Source organism: Bombus terrestris, chromosome 3 (assembly GCF_910591885.1).
Source record: "Bombus terrestris chromosome 3, iyBomTerr1.2, whole genome shotgun sequence".
Classification (NCBI taxonomy): Eukaryota; Metazoa; Arthropoda; class Insecta; order Hymenoptera; family Apidae; genus Bombus; species Bombus terrestris.
The window spans coordinates 1753671-1776990 of NC_063271.1; the positions used below are offsets into that span (position 1 = coordinate 1753671).

Below are 23320 nucleotides of genomic sequence, written 5' to 3' on the forward strand. Positions count from 1 at the left end.
ATACAGGATACGATTACACGAGAACCATCGGTTTCAGTTCTAGAAATCAGGATCACGTTAGGACCATCAAGAATAACCAGTGGGCGAAAAGGAATTCGAGGCAAACGCACGAGCATTAAATGTACAGCCGATAAAATATCGAACAAATTCGTACGCCACGATCGATAAAACATTCAACGGACTGACCAATCGACCAACGCGGCACACGAATTAATATTATTATTGCGACGAGGTCACCGCAAGGTCTACGAAGCCTTAAGGGAACGTTTACTCTACGTGCCCTGATTCCAATGCATATATATCGACTCGATAGAGAATACACCGTGTAATTTCAGGCCGATCCTGGTCGTTTTTTAAGTCGAAATTTTCATCGCGTCATACATTTTCTCTTTTTTTTTTTTTTTTTTTTTGGACGTTACATAAAAACCAGCCGACGAAAAGTATATTCGAGCGTTGCGCAATGTTTTAGGACTCTCGAAGGAGCAACTTACATTCTCGATTTTCTCGTCAAGCATCTTGAAGAAGTCGAGTTGGCTGGTGGATATCTCTCTGTAAAGTTGAAAATGAAAAATGATTAATTCGTTCGACGCGTCAAAATTGATCCGGAAGAGATCAAAATTAATTATAAGTTATTCCGCGGCCATTTTAAAGCGATACTATACGTTTTGTTTGCAGCAACAATTTAACGAGTACACGAATAATGTATTACGCGATACAGGCGGAGCGACGATCAAACGACGTTACGATCGACAGAAATTGGAGTGTATACAGGTGAATCTATGGAAACGTACGCTTGTTGCAACAGAGGACCGCTCCCAGGTGCGTTCGGCTTCTTCTTGGCTTGGCTCTTGACCTCGCCAGAACCATTTTGTTCCTCGTTTCTGTTCACCTCGACCCCATTGTTATTCGTTTTGTTGTTCTTCGTGCTACCGTTACCATTTTTCTGTTCCACAGATGCAGAACCTGCAACATACAAATCGTAAAAACGTTAAACTTCGAATTCACGAAGACCCTGAAACCTAATATAACGTGGTATAAGTAAAAAAAATCTCGTTACGATCGCAACTCTTATCTTTTCTAACGCAAGCAAAATTTAGAAAAAAAGCAGCGGATTATCAACTCTGTTACCATATGCTCGAAGAATCCCCGACACAAAGATAACGAAAAGTCGCTGACATAAAGTTCGTCTCGCAATTTCTATTTTTCTTTTCCATTCCGGAGAAAATCATAAACTCGCTCGTCGGACTCTTAACCCTACAGAACTATCACAGCTGCCTATAACTTTCGTTTCTCTTCAGTCGTTTAACACGTGTGGAAGGAAGCCCTTGTCAAAATGAACAGGCTCTTATTGAAAACGCTTCGACTATAACAACTTGTACATAGTATAACATACGTTAGAAATTCTGTTTGAAACGGTAGTAGCGTCGTGTCTGCTATCTGATTCCATCGAATAGCTCGTGTCATCTGTTCGGGGCATCGCGGTAAAAGCAGGCGAGAAACTAGCTACGTGTTCGATGCAAAACGATAGAAACGAGGAGAGAACCGGACTGTTAAGCACGCGAGGGCGAAATTATTGTTTAAAGCGCGAGTCGAAGGAACCGTATCGAGCCGCTTGCCGTGCCTTTTTCCGCCGCGAACAAGCGCGTAAAAACGTAGAGAAAGGAAATGAAAGGAAGGAAAAGGAAATGCTAGAAAAAGCGGAGAGAGAGAGACGGAATGTCGCGTAATAGGCCGATAATGGGCAGAAACCAGTGCCAAATGAGAGACTATTTCGCGAACCTACGCAAAGCAGAGCGTTGAAGAAGAAACGATGTGAAACGCATATAAAAGATGCGAACGAAGTGCAAGGGTCAAGATTGCGCTCGTAAACACGTTTAATCTTATCTCGAGCAGGCTTGACACTCTTAAGGGCTGTCGCGATTGGGAGTCGGTCCAAACGGAATATTCGATTAAAATAGACCTGACCGTCAGTTATAAATGAACAGCTGAAAAGTAAGTGACGCGCATCAACCCGTTACGCCTCTCGGTGCGGCTTTCAGCGACACACATACGTATATGGGGAGGCAGCGCGATACATTCACGAGTTACGTTTCAATAACGAAGTGGCAACAGCTTTTCGAAGCTTGTCTGGAAAGCTTGAAAAATGGAGCGCGGTTAATTAGAAAATTGCTGCTCTAGACCGTTAGATGGTCCGACGGTTCGTTACCGCGTAATTTGTCGGAAGACAAATAGTTTGTATAATTAGAGTTCGCGCAATGGGAGGCCGCGTTTAGACGAACGAATTCAAGCGGTAGAAGTTTATTTGATCCGACGCTGACTAAAATTTCGTTTAAATAAATGGAGTCTCGTTCGATGCCTCTCTCGTCGCGAGTCTGCCGATAACTCGATGCGAACGATTAAATTTGGTTCGCGTTAACCTCTCCGAGTAAATTAACTGGTTCGAGGCATCCCGCTCGATTAGCCGCGCGTTATTCCATAAACGACGGAACAGCGAGCATCGATCCGCGGAAACTTGACCTTAGAGTGCCATCCCCGACGTACTAAATACTAAATAATCTCGTGTACTCGGCATAACGTGCGAGTTACTCAACTCGTGTAGATAAAACAACGAAAACAAGGCGAGATAAGGCTATTGGCGCCGAGGAACGAGTTCGGCGCCGACCTATCCGACAAAAAAACATTCTTCGTATTATTATAGCGAGCCAATTATACGAACGCTCTCGTCGACATTGAATTCGACGGTTATCGGAGAAGCGCTGAAAGTCTCCTCTTCGGATCTCGATCGACCATCGATGAATCGAGGCGAGTCTCGACCCGGTTTAGCGGCGATCGTTATTTTGAATTGTAAAGCGAGTATCGTAAACGGAAACGGATGACGGATCGTCTCGCGAAGGCGATCGGCACGCGCGCGCACGCACGCTTGCACATGTGGTCCATTCATTGGCACGCGAGGCGACCAGAGACGGGGCGCGAAACAGAGCAAAAGGAGAATGAACTCGGATTACAATGAAACGCAAATAAACCCGAGACACGCAGGGAGCCACGGACGAGCAGTGGCGCTCTCTTTGCACGTGTGTAGGTCAGTAGGTGGGTCCTCGGCTCACTGCACTCGCCGTTATCGTCGTCATCGTCAGGCTGAAAGCACGCGCCTATCGCGATTATCCGATCGCATATTCGACGGTTCTTTCGCCATACTTTGACGATACCCACGCGTCAACCTTAACGACCCATCCATCTGTTCACTCGAATACCACGTTTGACTCTTTATCCGTGATATTCTCTAAGAAAAAGGCGCTCATCGTGTGCGACGATGCGAACGATTATATCGAGATACGTATAATAGCGTCAGGTTTTTCGAACGATTCGACTCTCCTGAATTATCAGAGAAGCGTAAAAGTTTTATAACGCAGAATGATGCTCGTAGCAAGAATTATGAAAAGATTTCGAATTACCGATCAACTTCTTAAGCTCGGTTTATCAGCAACTCGGTCTATTAGCAGCGATCCAACTAGATTTTTACAATGGCACGCGGTCTAAACGGATACGCTGTACATCTTCTATAAGGTAGATTTACAATCTATACGATATTTCGAAATAGTCGACTAAATTGTAACTTATGGTCGTGTATGATCGTAGTTTGCGTTAGCGCAACATAGCGCCAGCGAACGCTTGAAATTAACTTAACCACCTTAAGTAGTTTGTAAAAAATCTGATGTATCTCCGAAATATAAAGACCTCTACGGCTTCGAATCGTCTCGAGCATCGTTTATTATTCTTTCCACAATGTATACATACACAGCGGATCTTGAAATACGTAGAGGAAATTTTGCCAGAGGATATCGCTCGAGAGAGGTGGTTGGTTGAACCTTGACGGTTCAATGAATTTCGGTTTGTGCAGGTCCCTCGCTCCAAATATAGAAGACCGTGGTATCAGTTAATTTCGACTAACAAGTGGTTAGCGAAGAGCCGAGGTTAGCTACCGATACAAATTCGTATCCTGTTTTAAGATACCAGCGACCAGGGGAATTTATTGGACGATAGAGTGAAAATCGACGCAGCTGGGCTCGAAGCGTTTTTCTCTTGCGGACTAAACGAAACTGCGTGAAACCACGGGAACGACTCCTATCGAGAAATAGGAAACCGACGGAGGGAAAACAACGAGAAGAGGGAAACCGTCGGTTGGTTATTTGCGATCGAATCGCCTATTACGCGACTCGCGCTGCGTGCGAATTTTATTTCGTTCCTCGTTGACCGAAGCCTCGCGGCACGAAGACAAAAGATGGAAATTGCTGTGCGTTCGAGCATCGAAGTGTCTTTCTAGCCGATGTTCGAATTACGTGAAATCGGACGATGAGAAATTTATGGTGGATAAATTCGAACACGCGATGAACGCGTGTACGCGTTAACCCGTCGATTTGTTGTTCGTCGTTAACATTACCATAAATCTTCGTTATACGATCGTCCTACCACATAATCCTGTTAAAGCTTTAATACCATTATCTAACCTCGTCTGATCTGTTTACTTACTTGTTACGCGTGTAACGCTCATGCTTCCGAGAACCCATACAGGGAATAAGAGAATCCTAAATCTAAAAAGCGTATTTCCCAGCGACCGTGGACATTGCTGGTTACGATGCCGTGCCTCGTACGTAATTGCGGCTCGCGATGTTGGAAGCCTTGTCGAACGAACCAAGAGGGGCTTTTCTAGGAATCTACATAGCTCGCGATCGAATACACGTGACGCTTCGTCGATAAGGATGTCGCTTGCGACTTTGCGTTCGTCCGTAGAATTATCGATCCTGCGCTGAATTCCCGCGACGATAATCCTGAACGTCGCGACGATATCGCAAAAATAACTCGACTCGTTAACCTTGCGGAGATCATGATTACAGATACATCGCAAAACCTCGTTATAAAGGTTTTCGAACGAGCGCAGCGTAAAGCTTGTTTTGACGGAGAATTGTCGTCACGTACATCTTGGATATGATTTCTATGAATGTGAGACGTTTCGATATCTCGATCGGAGAACGAAAGAGAGAGAGAGAGCGAGAGATCGACGAGAATACGACGACGATCTATCAGGAATTTCTTACGACCGCAACCTGCGCAGGATAAAAAGTCAGATTCCTTTCGAGTAAAGGAGATTCGTCCGCCGTTGGCAAGAATGGCCGTTTAATTTCAAACGCTTAAATATACAAGGATCACTATGCAGGAGAAAAATATGCGAAGCTAAAAATAGAGTTAGAACGTATCTCGTGAGAAAGCTTCGAATAATCCCACGATGAAATCGTATTTGCATTTGCGAGTTGGAAAGGCCGAGAAACCGGTCGGTTGCTAGGATTCAACGGCGTCTGTAGACACATCGGGAATATTTCAAACGTGCCGACCGGTGACGGTAACGAAAAATCAATCGACGGCAACGACTTTCATTCATTCGGTTCGAATCCTCCCGGGTTTCGAGCTGGCACCGCGCCGAAGGTCGACGTACGTCCGATCAGGCAGAGCAAAATTCTAAAATTCCATAAAACGCCCCCGCGGTACCGCGTCCAAGCGGCAATTTGGTGGAGAGACGCGCGAGAAGTGAAAATAAATCCATGACGCGAGAACAAGCGTCGAACATGGTCGTTTTCTTTCGGCAAATCTCGCGACCGTCGCTCTTTTCACCTGTGCTATCTACCTGCGTTACTCTTAATCTTCGAATCGAAGAACTCGCGTTCGCGTTTCCTTTGGTTTCTTTCGTAGAACGTTTCGTACGATCGAGAAATTTTGCGACTTTGATAGAAATTTCGACGCTGTTCGGATCCACGTGCAAGTAACCGGGCTATTACTCGTACAGAGACAAGGAGATATTCTTCGTTTGATTCGATTCTCGATAGGGAATTCACGACGTATAGCAGGGGAAACGGCGATTATTATCGTTCGAACGACCGAAAAAATCTCTCATTCGTCTTGTTGTCGGTTTTATCGCGCGAAAAGCGCGCATAGCGTGCACGTTCGATAGACACACGTAGACCGCAGGGCGATGACATTAGATCGTGGGATTCATCGCGATAAATCGTGCAGCTTCGCGTGACCTGACAATTATAAAATTTATGAAAACTCCAGAGAAGCGTGCACGTTAGCCAGGTATACGCGTTTGATATTTCGGTCGCGAGTCGGTGCATTCACTTGGCGATGTTCGCGAAATTTCGCCGTACGATCATTAAGAAACTCGGCAAGTTTGCCTTGTAAATCTTTATCCTTTGAGAATATCAAGAAGATACCTGTAACACGGTTTATTTCCAACGCGACCTCGCGTTCTTCGTGCCATTCGCATTACCTCTTTTATCCCCGCGATACACGTCTAAAAATCACGTCTGTGAAATAAAGATCTCGTTGTAAATCTCGAGTCGAGTTCTTGTAAAACCATCGATGAAATAAATTAAAGCGTAAGACGTCTTTGTGTCTTGGCCGAGAGAATAGCACCGTTGAAGACGTTATTTTACCAAAGATATACGTCCTTGAGAAGCGTACGATAAAGAACGACCAAGAGAGACCGGAAATCACCGGAGATCAAAGACCTCGGCAATGGACGAACTTTATAATAGGTCTCGTAATTCACCGATTACCTTGTCGACGTAAGAAACGAGGCTTATCGTGAATTCCAGTGATCGGCGTCATCTCTTTCCTCAGCGTCGCGAGTGGTTTCTGTAGCGCGATAAATATGTCGAGGACACGTACGCGACACGACGTGGCGCGTAAAGTCGACCAGTCGTGGAATCTGGTCGACGTGAAAAGCAAAAGGGATCGTAATGCGGATTGATAAGAGACTCGTTGTACACGTGCTCCGAACGTCTGGCCTCTGCGTCTTACACAAATTCGATTCTCCGCCTTTGATCAAAATCTTATTTTCCGCGCTATCGTAAAATTTAGCTTTTACTTGTTTAAGATACGCTTACGCGCGAAACCAATGGAATTTTTCAGATAGTCAGAGTTTCGGTTTTGCGATAGCCTGAATAGATAAATTTCACGCATCCTTCGATGTATGCAAGATTTAGCGTGCGAAGTCGGGCAGAGAATATTTCAGGCTTAATCAACAAACAACGTAATATATACGGATCATCGTAAAATATGCTATACGCAAACGAACTCTATCCTGTCCATAAAAGTAGGGGCGTCGGAAAGTTCAGCTGGCACTTACGCGCGTTCAGCCAAGCTGCTTCTTAAACGCGGCGTTCACTTTTGCAGACAACTCTTCGAACCTATAAGAACGATAGAAAGTAGAAAAGGACTACAGGAAGGTTTTTAATCGAGTTGCTTAGGAGTTGATTAATCGGTTGTTAACGCGATCGAAACGGGTTACGACTATCGGTAACGTAGATTTTTAGAATCGAACGCAACACCCACGAGCGATGCGATTGGATAAGCGAGCGATAATAGAAACCCAAGTTGCGTGATTTATTTCTTCGATCAGAGTTCTAAACGCCTGTATAGCCGATGTAGCTTTGTCGCGAAGCGACTATTTCTAAGTCTTTCAGATACTATTAGGTTGTCCGAAAAGTGTCTTTCTTTTACAGACGCGTCTTTATACAAACATGAAACCTAATCCGTCAAACGTTGCAATTTTTATCTTGATAGAACAACATGGACGTGTCGGCCGTTCGCGATCGAGTCGTAAACTCCCGTTACGATTAGACAATCGACGCCACGAACTGATCGATCCCCTATTTCGGTTAGGATAATAGAGGTGGTTGAATTGAATATACACCGAGTTAACAGGTTATTAATTACAGTTTATTCCTACAACTTGTAGACTAGATAGATATAAGTTGATGAAAATGATTAAGATCCTGATTGATAGACAAGGTTACTGTGCAGAGTACGCAACGTAAGTTTATATGTACAACAACTAAATTTCAGGGAAGATGATGCTGCGGAGGAAAACTTGCGATGGGTGGGTTTAGGGACACGAGATAAGCTGATTCGTTAAGGACAAGTTAGGGAAATAGACTTTGCTGTCAATTGGTTAATTTAGCAGGTTGGTGGATGAGGAAGGGTGCTGACCGCCGCGAGGGAAAGTTGCCAGTGGGGAGCATCATACGTGAGAAAACCCAGATTTCCCGTATCTTCTCGGAGTAGACGATAAATTTAGAAAACAATTCAAGTCAAAAGATATTTTGACTCGGTCTGAAGGACCTTAACTAGAAAATTCCTGAGATTTATGGTGGGTGCTTGAGACTATCGAGGGTACACGTAATCATACGTAATTGGATAAAATAATATAAAACGAAAAACGTTGTGCATCCATTATTTCCTTGTAAAACGAAAGAAACCTTTCGGTCGACCTAATACATAGAGATCTTTAGATATTACCATAAAAATCTGTTTTATATATATATATTATGTATACAGTGTTTCGTATAACAGGCGTAATATATTTATAAAAGATTCCTATTAGCGTTCGAATATTTTCCTGAACCACTAGGTATACGTATATACCTATTTCGAAGTAGAATGGATAAATTAAAGCAACGATAGACGATCGAGTCTGTTTACGGATTCCAGATTCTGATGATAAAGATCGTCTTTGTATCAGGCTGGATAGAATCGGGCGAGCGATCAAAGGGGAAGTTAGCTCGTTAAAAACGTTCGCTAGCACGGATCCAATGATTCTGCCTTGTAATTAGTTGATAAAAGAAATAACACGACAAACGGAACCACGTTGGCTCACGGGGAACTGTGTCACAAGTATACAAGGAATATACGACGTGTACACGGTCACGTAGTTGGAAGCGGACGCGCATCGTGCGCCGAGCGTACATTAGGTAACGAGGCTTCGTCGTGGAAAATCTCACTACCGTTCGTTGCACGTTCAATATAAAAAAAAAAGACGAGAAAGACAAAGATACCTTTATCTTTATCCTCTAACACGCTGTATTTAATCGAGCGGTTATTGAAGTTCTCATACACTTTTCGTTGCAGTGTTGAAACGTTGATCAATTAATAGCGTAAGGTTAAAACGGTAAAGGAAAACAAATGTAACGAAACGTCAAACAGGTAGAAATTAATCGACGTAAAACTAAAAATTCCATCGCCTTTGAAAAACTTCGAACGTTTATTCCGCGAATAGGAGTTCGTCGCGTTTCGATGCCGCCAGAACGTGGAATTCGAATTATGCGCGCGATACATATGAAACGCGAATCACGGACACAATGTGCGGCGTTCGACGTTGAATCACGATGATCAAGAACTGGTAGGGACAAGGTGGAGCGCCGTAAAGAACGTCGATTTTAGCAGTTCCGTCAAGAAAACGAAACACGATGCTGGCGTCGACTGGAATCACCTATATTTAGTGTCGGACAGAATGTTGACGCACGTAACTTTACGTCACGCTTTCTGTGTGCCGTGTGTTCCGACACATGACTGCTTAAATATATTTACACGTAAGGTCGCGAGACCGTTCCTAATGATATAGTATCTACGTGGTCATCGGCTACTACCGAGAGCGTGGCCCACTTTGTGGCTATCGGGCTTCTCGATAAATTTAGGAACGACGCGCAACCTAGACGAGGATGCGTAATATTCTTGCGTCGATGTTACATCGCACGTATTTGCCACTGTACTTTGATACAGCTTTTTATCGACTATTTTCTCCACAACGAATCGCAGATGTTACAAAGTCTACTGGAATAATGCGCAAACAGTTTCAGGGAAGCGCGTGGGTCGATAGAGGGTTAAAATAAAAAAAGGGCACGGGGGTATTTTACCTTAACTCGAACCTAAATGAGACGTCACGACCTTCCATTCGATGGAAGAACACCTTGGGCAACTGATCGTTAAACTAGCCGAGCCAGAAATATGAAGATTAAATGGAAGGAGCGAATGTTATAAAATGGATAATCTGAAAGTTCGAATCAAATGGAGTAACTTGTATCATTTCTCCGAAGCAACGCACTCGTAAAACTTATAATTGATCCAAGTGCCCTTCGGCAAGTTTCCCTACTATTCGTCGAGATCAAATGAATGTTTTCTCGATCCATCGAAGTTGGAGTAAGGAGAGGCGATCGGGGTTAAGAGGAAACGAGATGGACGAAGAGAAGAAGAAGAAAGAGGAGACGAGGATGCATTGCGTAAAAACGCTCCGTTTCCACGAGGCCGTATAAACATCGTCAAATTGAACTAAACTCTAACACCAGACATGCGTCTGCCTTTGCCATTAGTACCATCGCGCCAACGTATTTTAGAATCGCTGAAACTTCTAGGATTCTCTACTGCATGCATGTAACGAAATAAAAGTCTAGGCTTCTCTCAGAGGCGAGAGGTTCCCGATTAAAAGTTGAATAAATCGAACGCGAACAAAAGTTAAACTCGTCCTTCGTCGACGTAACGAAATAGCCCATCGATCGATTCAAGTTACGAACGAATTGCTAGCCAAAATTCGGTTAGAAATTGTTGGAGATTTCTACGGTTACGCGGTTTAACGAGCACTGGGAAGTGGGAAATTGATTTTCGAACAAGTAGAAGTACCTTAATTTTTCTCCCAAAGTACCCCGTTCCCGATCTGGCTCGTTTTGCAAAAGTTAGCGGCGGGACATTTGTCCCAGTTCGGTCTTTCATTTCCTTTCGAACAGCTCCGCATGCAGGATCACGAGAAAACGCGGCTGAGGTATTGGCAATCGATTGGTAATTATTCTTCGCGTCCGGTTCCATTACGGTTCTACGATAGACGTTCCAGTACAATGTCTTTTGAATAATCATTGAATAAAGGGGAATCAAAATCCTACAGCTTCGGTACGTTAAGAAGGAAAGGGAGAAAGATAATTTCAAAAGAATTTCTTAAGTCAAGGAACAGACAATAGGGGCAAAGAGAAAAGTTATCGAATATCGACTTATCTTCGATTACGAATCTTCGAAATATCCGACGAAAACGTAATCTACTATTTTAGAAGATTAGGAGGTAGCGTGATCAAAGCGATAGAAAATCGATTAATCCAGTTATCGATTCTGCTGGAAAGTAATCGCGTCTAAATTCGCACGTTTCTCTGCTATTTCACAGCAAGGTCGAGCGATCGAATTGTACTGGCAAGAAGGAAGAGCTTTTCCGACAGTATCTACGCGTTCCAGTAAGCGTCGTTCCCAGACGAGTCGTACAATTACGTAGAACTGTTGCTTCGTAACCAAGGTCGAATATTCGTCGGGGAAATGATCGATTAAACCCTCGATCCACAGATGCCAGATAAACGTTAAGTTTTTCCATGAAATGACAGACGATGCGTAAGGAAAGAGATAGGAAACGATGCTATGCGATAACAGGTGATAACGAAAGTAACGTCCTTTTTTTTTTAATCGATCGATAAACGACCTCCACGAAACGCTCGACCGTTTCAAAAATATTGGGTAAATATTACGTCCTATAAAACGAATCTACCACGCTATATCACGTTGAATCAGTTTCTAATAATAATATCGTTCAAATGCCAGAAACCGGAGTAAGACTTTTATTTAGCGTGCAACTTTCGAAACGTCGATCAACGTGTTCCAAGCGATTCCGATTACTTTCGTTCGATGTATAATGCACTTTTCTCGACGATAATTTTTTTTAACGAGCGACCGATAAACGAACTTGGAGAAAACGCTCGATTGTTTCGCGGAGAAACGAGCTCGTTGCACGAGGACCACTTTCGCAGCGTTCTCCTCGATTCACCGAGGCTCCGGCTCGCTTCCTTTCACCCCTCACGGATGCAGAACTAGCCGAAAGATCAATCGTCCGCTTTAAAATAAATCGGTCATTGAAACGCGCATTGCGCTACGCCCTTATCGATAGCAAGAGAAACAAAGATGCCGAGAGAGGATGTAGAGGGAGAGAAAGGAAGAAAGGAGCAATAAAGGACGACGATTCTTTTCACCGTGGGTATGGGAAACGATTAACAAAGTTAATAATATAACATCGATGAAAGGCGTCGCTTTGAGCGGTCTGAGGACGGACCAAGCTCGCTGGTGCACGACAAACTTGCACGTAATCAACCAGAGGCGTAATTAACTGCGACGCAATTAGTTCACCTTCGACGCGATGTGCACCCGCTATTTCATCGATTCTCTCTCTCTCTCTATCTCTCTCTCGAGTTGATCGATGCATTACCGAATTCTATTTAAAAGAAACATCAAAGATACTAGCGTTTCCTTGATTAATAAAATCGATCGCTGGTCGCGATAAACGAGTCTTGAGCACTTTCGCTGGAACAGCCTTGGATCATATCTTCTTTTATCTGGACACTAAAAACCATCGATTAAGTGGAAATTGTTTTTGTACAAGATTCATGAGAATGGAACCGTGTCCTACGTGACGATGATTCGAACGACTAGAGTGGAACGAAGTGAGAAATTTACGTCTTTACAGATGATTTAGAAGGATGCTGATTCTTCGGCACGAAGGTAAGATGACGAATTCGAGAGGCGAGAATATGGAAGGTCGATGATGTGGATCGTGGTGGCCTTGCCAAGTCTCGAGGACGTACCAACCACGAACGGAAGTAAAATCGTCCGTAAAGAAGTTGAAAAGAACGGAAACTATAATTCAAGATCGCGACGGTAGATAATCTTTCGTCATGAAAGTTTCATAAAGTCAAAGAGCAGAGGATACAGGTATAAACGTAAATCGAATTACGTTCACGATGTTGCCGTAAATCACAAAACTACCACGGCACTTAGCCTTGCTTCCTGACCCAAATTCCCGGAGCAACTTCAGCCTAGAAGCCGCGCATGAAAAAAATAATCCGAGTGAGAAATGACAGAAACCTGTTGGGTTATTGCCGGAAGACGTCTATTGCCCACGAACGATTAACGTAATATAGAAACACGATGGAAGAAGCATGCGAGCGTAAATGTGAGAGCGACGCATTTATCTTACATTCGCTAGGAGGGAGGATGATACGGAATCGCAGAAACTACCAGTAAAAACAAGATAAGAAAAGAGATCGAATCTCGGATGATCTTTTCCGATAATTAAAATATTTATTACATGTCTTACCAATTTTTATTGCGTACCGGTATGTAATTATCTTAACGTTGAAATTTCGCGAGCAATAAATATATATTTCGTAAGAACGACGCTAATTTCCCGATATTATCGCAATTCGTCTTTGCTCGCAATCCCAAGATAACGCGTACAATTAGTCACTATAATTTTATACGTGTTTGCTCGTCGTTAATTAGTTATATAACGACGATCGAGTGCCTCGTCGAATTGCAGCTGCATTTTCTTTCCTCTTTTATTTCTTTTTGGAAATTTCCACGCGAACACGGCCTTCGTAATTCCATATTCCTAATTACGATTCGACACAATAACCTGAAAGCCCGAGGACGAAGAAAGCATCGGTATTGACGGTACAAACGCAGATACAGCGACCGATCTACCCTTTTATCTGGAAATCACGATACTCTACGATACTCGGACCAGAAGATAATCGAATGGATGGAAGAAGAAGCAAAAAAAAGGATGCAAAGCGAAAGAATTTAATTCAATTTGCCCGTTAGGCAGATTCTTTGCGACGACAGGTCACTCGGTAGATATCTGGAATATATCTCCGCGATGGCTATATCTTCCTGTCGTGAACAACCAGCTTATTGACCCATATATTATTCGCTGCGTAGGTGTCGCGTACTATAATTCGGTGGGATTGACCTGCGCTTAACAGATTCACACTGTGCGTGTACTTAAACGTATGCATAAGATGCCGCAGGTAAATCGAATTTTATTCAGAACCTTTACCCTGAACGTCTAACGTGCCAATATCGTTTGACCGTTCTCTTTACAATGAAAAATTTGTATCCTCCGACCTTTTGCGTTCTCATACCTTACCAGTTGTCGTATTGTCACAGTTTAACGCTAAACCTACCGACACTTTGTGTATACCTGCTCCTACCGTTTGCGGTCAAAATGACCGGTGATTAAAGAAATAATAGTCTTTGTGATTTAACTTAGATAACGGTTAATTTATAGTTAAATGTATATAAAACGATGAACTTTCATAAAATCTCGTCCAAATTTACTTTTGTTTAATTTCAATTATAGACTGAAATAGAATTACACTTTTATTTATATAGAGATATATCTTATTCAACTTTGCTGCATTTTTCACAAATTGTCTTATTATCAAATGTACATTCGCCGGATAAGTATTTCCCGCATCTTAAGCAAATTTTCGTAATTTTGTAACGTTTACAATTTTTTACTTGACAAGTTTTTTGTAGTAATAGATCTGAACTTGTTGACAGTTTTATTACATGGTTTTTCCCCGCGATTCTATATGTAAAAGTAATGTATGCACCAGGTTTATAACAATGTTGTAAATTCTCTGTAAATTGGCCCCATACTGTAGATACCATTGGAAATTTATTGGCTCGTAAACGTTGGCCGCTTCTTATCAAATCGTATAAACCTCATAACTTCAACAAAGTCATTCCTGCTCATTGTTTTTAAAAAAAACAGCAGGTCTCCGAATTTTATTCCACAAATTTTTGCCTGATATGCACCGCTGGCATATAGCAGAGCAATAAATGCATCTAGTTCCCAATACTCTAAATTCTTCTTTATTTTATCTTTTTTTTTAAAGCCTCGACATTCCTAGGGTAAATATTTATCACAGAATAATACCATGTACGGAATAAAAAAGTATTGTCAAATCTGATGTGCTCTACCTTTCCTTTTATAACAACTTTACACAAAACGCTCCGAGATGCTTTCTGTTTGAGCTTTAGAGATAACAAGTTTAGATTTCGACTAACTGGCTAACAAACTGAGATGTATTCCAGTCGAAAGGACAATAGCAAGTAAGAATATGATCTGTGACTTCTGGATTTTTAAAATGTTTGTAACAATGGACTGTAAAAATGTTAAATTTTATAGCGGTTCCTTAGGATTATCATGGGCCTGAGTCGATACGTCTTGACAGCTGGTGGCTGTCTTAATCCAAGGATGGATAGTTTCATGACAACATTACAGATGTAACGGCTGTTATTATTTGTTATTAGTGGTTCTGTTTGTCGTTTGACTTTGAGATAGCCTTTTCTTTGTACTGATTGCATTTGTTTTAAGAATAACCAAAATATTTTGTCGGGCGGTCAAAATGACCGCTCACGGTAAACAAGACGGAATACCAACTTTTCCCAGAAAATAAAAGAGCAAACTAAAGGTAAATACCGAAAAATATATTGTGCGCGTGTTTTGGGAAAAGTCAGAAATTACGAAGCGATGCGATAAAGTTTAAATGCGGTTAAATTCGTGTAGAAGTTGGAGGACGGTCGATTTGACCGCCGCTGGCAGGTTTAGCGTTAACCGAGTTATATGGAAAGGAAGGAAAACAAAATTGGAAGAACGTAATCTTCCGCACGAGATATACAAAATTGGTCGTTAATATATACATACGTATTGCGTATTCTTTTCCCTAGTGAAACGAAGAAGCTTCAGTGTTTTATCAAGTTCGTGATACATTGCACGTTGCCTTTATGAATATTCTATTAGCGAGAAAAATAGCAACAATCTGGCGGAAACTAAACACGTCAGCTTTGATAAAAGCAATTCGAAGAAACGATTTGTCGTATCGCGGAAGCATCGCATTAGCCGACAAATGGAGTACCGATTTCGGTATTCCATAAATACCTGTGGTCAATTTTCAACGATCGTCTACTAGGCAATATGGAATCGTTATCGCAGCGGGTCTCGTGATTTGTTAAAGCGTTCCACGCGTTTCCATGCGCGCGGACGGATGTTAGGGCACGCGACGATTGCCAGCGACCCTGACGCGGCGAACCGATTTAACGATCGTTCGTCGTCGTAACGTCGAGCCGAGGTGAATCGAGTCGTAACCGATTCGTTGCTCCATGCACAATAGATCGTTTGGTACGGTCGATCGGGCACATCGTCGACACCCGTAACACGGAATTCCAATAATAACGCGCCGACCAGTCGTCAGGAATGCGATTACTCAACGTTTCGGATCGCTCCCTAACACGTCGATACTGCGATGAATACTAATTTTTCACATTGTTTCACGCTCCTGCCCAATGTTCTTCGTCGTTGTCAAAGTTCACCTACAGGTATATAAATCGACCGATCGAGCGAATGTTTATTTGCTCGTTTACGAACGTCGGCTCTTTGGTCCGGCGGAAATTACGCACGAGTGCCGGTTGTCAGACAGTCAACGTATTACCGACACCTCGACGATACGTCAGAGATAGGAAGTAAGGTCAAAGAACCCGGTTCCCTTTCCCAATATCATCGATAATTGCAGCAATTGTACCTTTAAACGGTCTATTAATTTTTTCACATCGAAAGACACGATTATGGAGCTTCGTTATTTCCGTCGACGTTTAACCTGATTTCGTTCCCTTCGACATTAACCCTTTTGTTTGCCGTCTTTATCCCGTGTTATTATAATCCCGGATCAAGCGAATTGCATTACGAACCACGTAGGCTTTGGGTTTCCACCAACTAAATAATTGCAGCAGCCACGATCGGACGATAAAGCTGTATAATAAAGGACGTGTTATGTTTATTCGTCGGCTCTTGAAGAGGCTTGAAAAGAGATACGAATAAACGCAAGAAACGAAAAGAAAAAGTGGTCAGTGTCGATACGTATAGCGGGTTGAATTTTAATATTCGAAAAAGTGGATGGAAAGGCCGATCTCTGCGAGCCGATATAATTAAATTGGCCACCGGTAAACCGAACAAGGACGGGGATGCAAATGATCGATACGAAGCCGCGTCTTTTGATAATCTGATTCGGTAAAATCCTGCGTGAAGAGCTTATCCAGACACGCAGGAAGGCACGTGCCTTCTATCTACAATTAGATTTGTCCCTCGGTAATGACGTGAAACAAAGTATCAACCGGCGTTAATTTTAGCGAATCGAATAGAGATCGTTCGTCCAACTATTGACAAATTTGCTAAACTCGCGATGTTTATACAAATTCGTATCTTTATGAATACAACTAAAAGATTGGCGAGGGAATGAAAAATAACGCCTCACCGCTCGAACATCGTTTTGCTATATTTTCACCTTTCTCTGGATATTTTAAGCAACCGACACTTTGCTTATCGTCTGCATTTTTTGTACTTGAATTTCATATCAACGATCGAACATCCGCTCATCGGCCGTCGATTCTCGGAACCTGTTAAAATCGAAACTCATCGATTTCGTTTCTATCGAATTTCTTAATTTCGTTAGTCAGCTGCACCGTGACCATTACGCGCGCATGCTTTTTCGAAAAATGAACGAGTCAGCTGTGCAAGTTCGTTCGTCGTAGAAAGACATTTGTCGCAAACATCGTCTCGTCGTTTTTCCGCAGTTTTCAATCTACGAAATTCATCGGAATAGTTTCCGAATGATTCAAACGATGCAACCTCATTAGCATGTGCGTAACCACCGGTCCTCGGTGACGTATAAAGTACGCGCGAGCCATCCCGATGAATTTAATTAACGTCTCACACACACAGCGAGCATCGGAAATTAAATGCAACGTAACCTTCGTAAAAGATCAAAACGCATAGACAATGACCGCGGTCGTTGGTTATTCGCCCGCGAGAAATTCTACGCGCGCAGCTAAAAATATCAACGAAATTCGATTCTTGATGGACGAACACGACCGACTTGATAGAAAATCGAACAGTGGGCCGCCACTAGTTGATTCACCCCGTATACATGTGCCGTTAATGCGTCTTGGCAGCAGACGGGGCCAAATATAGGACGGGACTTTCTATTCATTGTGACTGGCCGTCCTCGAACGAACGCGTGTACATTCCGCCTAAACACGACGTTCGCCCGAATCCTTGAATCGTACGGTGACTTAAACTTCTGACAGATGCGTGACAAGTCTCCTGGCGCCTAGACCACGCGGAACTATACGGCAAAATTCAGCAACTCGGAGGAAAATTTTTATGAAACGAGACTCGACCAGAGTTTCATCCTACGTATTAGCTCGTCCGAAAAGTTTCTTTCGTTTTATAAGGAAATAACGGATGCACAACATCTTTCGTTTTATATTATTTTATCCAATTACGCACGATCCATTTTCTTCTATTAAAATAAAGATCACAACGTTCGACAGATTAGATTTCATGTTTATATAGAGATGCGTTGTTGCAAAAGACGCGTCTGTAAAGGAAAGACGCTTTTCGAACAACCTAATATCATATCCTAAATATTCCAATCACTGCTTTGCTTTGAATATTTCGTGTATCTTTACATATCGTGTTTGCAACTAAGCGACGATCAGTCAGTTTGTAACTGATCGATTGATATCGCGAACCTTGAACGATATTAACGCTCAAGGTGGGTGTAAATTAAAGATGCCGAGTAGTAGTATGTTTGGGTTATGTATTTGCAAGTTAAATACAGAATACGGTGCAGTATAACGCGAAGATTATGACGCTCTAATGAAAACTTTGTAAGACTCGGTGTATTTTCGAGCTATCGCGGGGAGACGCGGTCGCGAGAATACGCGTCAACGGGAGTCGTAAATTCCCGTTACGATTATAATAATCGACACCACGAATAGTTCGATCCCCTGATTTCGGTTAGGATAATAGGGCTGGTTGTTGTGGTATAACACTGGGATTCATAGAGTTATAAAAATATATATTTCCAACAATTTACAATCGCACAAAGTAGTAACACCGTTGATTAAGATGCAAGTAACGAAGAGAAGGATTATTCGTAGAGGAGAGAATCCGTATATATTTTGACTTTGACTGTTCGTTGGTTATGAGAACCAATATAGCGATTCTCCTAATGGCGTAGAAGCGATAGAGGTAGGAGCAGTCGGAGCACTAGGAACAGTCTGAGAGATGAAGGAACTGTGAGAGCCATAGGAGCTCTAGGCCCGTGCCATAGGAAAATTCTGAAATTTGTTCTGATGTGAGTACGGAAGAAAGCTCGGTATGGGTGTGCCCTTTGAACGAAGAACGCGGATTCGTTGCTTACATTTCTAGTTAGGAAAGTAAGGGCAATGATCCGGGATGCCCATTGGTTATGACCAATGTTGGGAAGGAAGATAGGAGGAAGAAGCCTCCTACCAACATGGGTCCTAGGCGACATTGTTTATAGGAAAACTCGGATTTTCCGTTAGGCATTTCCGCTTTTTGTGTGAAGTCACTACCTGCTTTCTCCGTAATTCTTAAGAGCGCGTAAAAAACCTAAGTGCCTTTCTAAATACCAACATTATAGGATTAGGAAGTCTTTTCGGGCAAACTGATTGACTTAAACCATATGTGCGAACAATGCAGTTAGGATTTCAAATGTATGGTAGGTCTTTGGGCCTATGGAGGGTTCGAAGGACAACACATGGACCGTAGACGGAACACTCGGTTAATACTGACCACAAATAGCTTCGCTTCATCTTTGTAGACTAATTTCCCTTTTACGGCTTTTCCATCTTACGGCTTTCCATGGATTTTATGGGATGGAAATCTATTATCTCGAACATTATACTCGCGTATTCTTGTAGCTACATATCCTCTGGTATTGCTGATTGATACCAGATGTTTACTTTAAACCTGACCCAACACCTAGGGTGTTTCTTAACCTCTTGGCAAGTGAGAAATTCGGATTTTGCCAAAAGTGTAGCAGGTAATCGTAAACGGACGGCCACTCCAAGTCCCGAACATACCGTATATTTTAAATTTCCCATACACGTACGAATATCAACAGTCTGGTGATCTAAATCGTTCCTTCTTCGCGTATTCTTGTAGCTACATATCCTCTGGTATTGCTGGTTGATACCAGATGTTTACTTTAAACCTGACCCAACACCTAGGGTGTTTCTTAACCTCTTGGCAGGTGAGAAATTCGGATTTTGCCAAAAGTGTAGCAGGTAATCGTAAACGGACGGCCACTCCAAGTCCCGAACATACCGTATGTTTTAAATTTCCCATACACGTACAAATATCAACAGTCTGGTGATATAAATCGTTCCTTTGAAGAATCTGAATAGGGTGAGGTTTTAACAGGGCAATCTGTACGCTTCTAAGCTATTGAATTAAAACGCGTTGCTAATTAAATACGAATGTTACGCGTCGTTGCCTGCTCCTATCACTTTATTGGAAAAAATTTGTATCGCTCTCCCATCGACCGCCCCGATTCTGAACGATAGGTATTCCAGAACAGAGAGAATAATCTATCGATTCGTTGGACTAAAACGCCTTAATCTCGGATTAGATGGTAACGTTAATGCGATCGTTCTCGATGAAACTCGGTGGAAATGTGTCGAAGCGGAAAACCGAAAATGAGCCTTTTCGAGTACTCGGAATTGATCGAGTTATACCGGGTACGAGGCAGCACGTAAATCCAAGACCGAGGAAAGCGTGCGCTCATAGGGTACAAATTACTCTTGATTCAATTTCCCTGAATTCAATTTACCGGAGGACGCAGCTGCCTCAAGGTGAACGACTCGTGACGAAACCGCGAATCCATTGATTTCCAACGGAGCAACGACGACGTTGCCCACTTGAAGATACAAAAGACGGAAGAAACGGCTAAACGGCCTTCCTCGGTAAATCGTGATATTCGTAGAGCGAGCGAAGTCTTCGACTTTATCTGTGGGAGGTCGAAATTGACCTCGATATCGCTATCTCTTCTCCATTCCTATTCTATTTTATCTCGCCACGGAGTACGTACATAATTTTTTTTTAGGGTGTGCCGATAAGAATTCATCGATAGATCTCTCGTCGTATATATAGGAGCCCGTTATTATCGCGTACTCGCGGCAATATCGGCTGAAAACATAATACACACCCGCATACACGCACAGCGTCATAAATAATGCATGAACCGCGTTAAAGATCGATCTGTTAACCACGGCGAACGAAAAACGCGTAAAAAAGAAGCTAAATGTTTATCAATATCCGATACCGCGTTTCTCTCTTTCCGACGAGTTGCGCGTTTCTTCAATGCATCCGTTATATCCAGCAACTATTCAGCTATGAGATTTCAGAGTGTGCATTCAATGCTTCCCGTTCATATTCAAATTCCCTTAACGTAAGCTATTCTGCTCTGCGCGAGTCATCATCGCCGTATGAAAAATTATCCGCCGCTTCTTCCGTCAACTCATCCATACCTTTGTTCGCGTAAATTTGAAAGATACATTATCTAGCGATATTATCGATATTTCGTGACTAACTTGGCAATCTTATATATACATAGTTGATAAATATTGACGTTTATCGATACGGTAGTCTCTTCGTAAGCTTCTTCGTACAGAGCTTCGAAACTAACAGCAAGTGCCATTAGCGGCTAATACCGCGTCTTTTTAACTGCAACGGAGGAACCAATGGAGCAGCGACGGTTGTTAATCGACGCTCGAGGCAGCAACGATCAACGAAGGGAAGAAATATTTTCAACGACGCGGGAAAAAAAGAGACACCTCGCCATCCACTCCAATCCAATGGTACCATACGGATACGAGCCGCGAGTTCGAATTACCGCGATGTAACTGGTTTCCGTAGAAATCGATACTCGGACGACGATTGACAGCGATTCCAGTATTCGGTCGGCTCTCTTTCTATATGAGTAAAATAAACGAGAGAAATAACGTTTTGGTCTCCGCAACATCTATTAAAACGCTAGGCAATTTCTGCGGAGAAACGTAATAGTCTAGGCGACGAGGAAACACGACCACGTGAAAAAAGAGAGAAATTCCTCTCTTTCTCTCTTTCGTCGTATCTAGGAGATCTGTTTGAGAAAACCGGAACAATCCGCTCGAGCAATAGACCGGTCTCTTTATTGAAATCCATCGTGTATACGAGCTTCGTCGATGACTATTATTATTACCAGCCAAATGAAATTGTATAACTTTACCAAGGGTGAAGGATAAAGGTAACGTCTAATATTTACCGTAAAAAGTAGTTACATTGTGAAAAAAGAGGCGTCTGAAATCCATCAACCGTTCCAACAGGCGGAAATAATGATAAAAACGGATTATTTGGGCTGCTGGCAAACGTTCGTCAAAATAAATATAACCTACGCTTATCTCGATGGTTATTCTCTGGGCCGAAGGAAATTTTTCCACGACAAACTTTTTCGTCGTAGCTCGAGAATCGGAGAAAGAACATCGCGACAGAGAACTTTTTCTTCTGAGAAATTTCTACCCAGAATGGGGTACTTTCTAACTGGAGATGAACGAGAAGATAAAAATGTAATCCGAGAACACGAATGTTTCGAGCGATTTTGTCCTGTCAACTTTTATACATATGAAATTAAAAAACGCGGAGAAGTTGGAAGGAATGAAAAAAAGTGACGCGATACGACGAGCCTCTGTATAACAAAAACAACGCGTTTAGGTAGCCTATGGAAACTGGAAAAAGATTCGTCGAAGCGAATACTGGCATTCTAATACGGTGAAACGTTCAGCGTTTTATGACACCACGATCGCGAGACCACGAAAAGCGATACCGCGGATACAACGTGAGATTTTTTTCCAGACTGCAGGTGGCCTCGAGAGTTTCGCGTTTTCGTCAAATATTGAAATCTTCCACGAATATTTCTCGCGTGGGTATGTCTGCGAGTTGAGTTCTTTCGACGAGGAAGACGATCTTTGAACTGCATTTATATCGCAAACACATTTGTTCTCGTCCGACAAAAGAAAGAAGAAAAATAAAGGCCGATGCTTTTCGATCGAGGAAGTACTTCGATATTTTTAAGTTGTTTGTACAGAGTGAGCGAAAACTGACGGATCGGTGGTTTCTTAAAAACATAGGTGCGAAATTTGAAACGTCTGAATCTTCTCGCCAATCTTCGTGCAATCCTAAATGCTTCTCCTCTACGTTTTCAAATTTTTCGTTTGTTCTACATAAATGAAAGTTTAAAAAAACAAGGCTGATAATGCTTTTGTACACAGCATCGACAGTTTCGTTAAATATCCTGTACCTTTCGAATTAACCTTTGGACTCATTATAACATGCAATCTAATAACGAAAACAAACTGAGTCTCGGGTATTATTGTAACGCACATATCAATGTCGTGTTTTTGACCGCCCAATCGACAATGTAAATAGATAATAATTACGCGCAGAAAACTTCTACATGCCGTTGAATCTACGAATTTTCAAGGTTTTCTAAGAATACTGCGCGTTATTCCTCTGATTATATTCTCAATACCGGCGAACGCGAGAATAAACGTTCGCCGATCTGAAATCAATAAACAAAGCACGGTTTTTACCAAATAATCATGATTTCAGATACGCGGCATTTAAATCGCGCTGATTAATCATCTTTAATTACACCATGCGAAGAACAATGCACAAAGCGACTGAAATTCGATGACACGAACAGATAAGGACAAATTCGCG

General features: G+C 42.4%; 1 protein-coding gene across 2 annotated transcripts in view; it reads right to left on the reverse strand.

Moving 5' to 3' along the window:
• LOC110120338 overlaps window positions 1–23320 on the reverse strand; it is a 35850-nt gene that overhangs the window by 3234 nt on the left and 9296 nt on the right. For both annotated transcript variants that reach the window (XM_048414650.1, XM_048414651.1), the window contains 2 exons: window positions 792–963; window positions 492–549 (listed from right to left, as the gene is read on the reverse strand). In XM_048414650.1, coding sequence (XP_048270607.1) covers window positions 492–549; window positions 792–963 — 230 coding nt within the window. The remainder of the gene's footprint in view (window positions 1–491; window positions 550–791; window positions 964–23320) is intronic.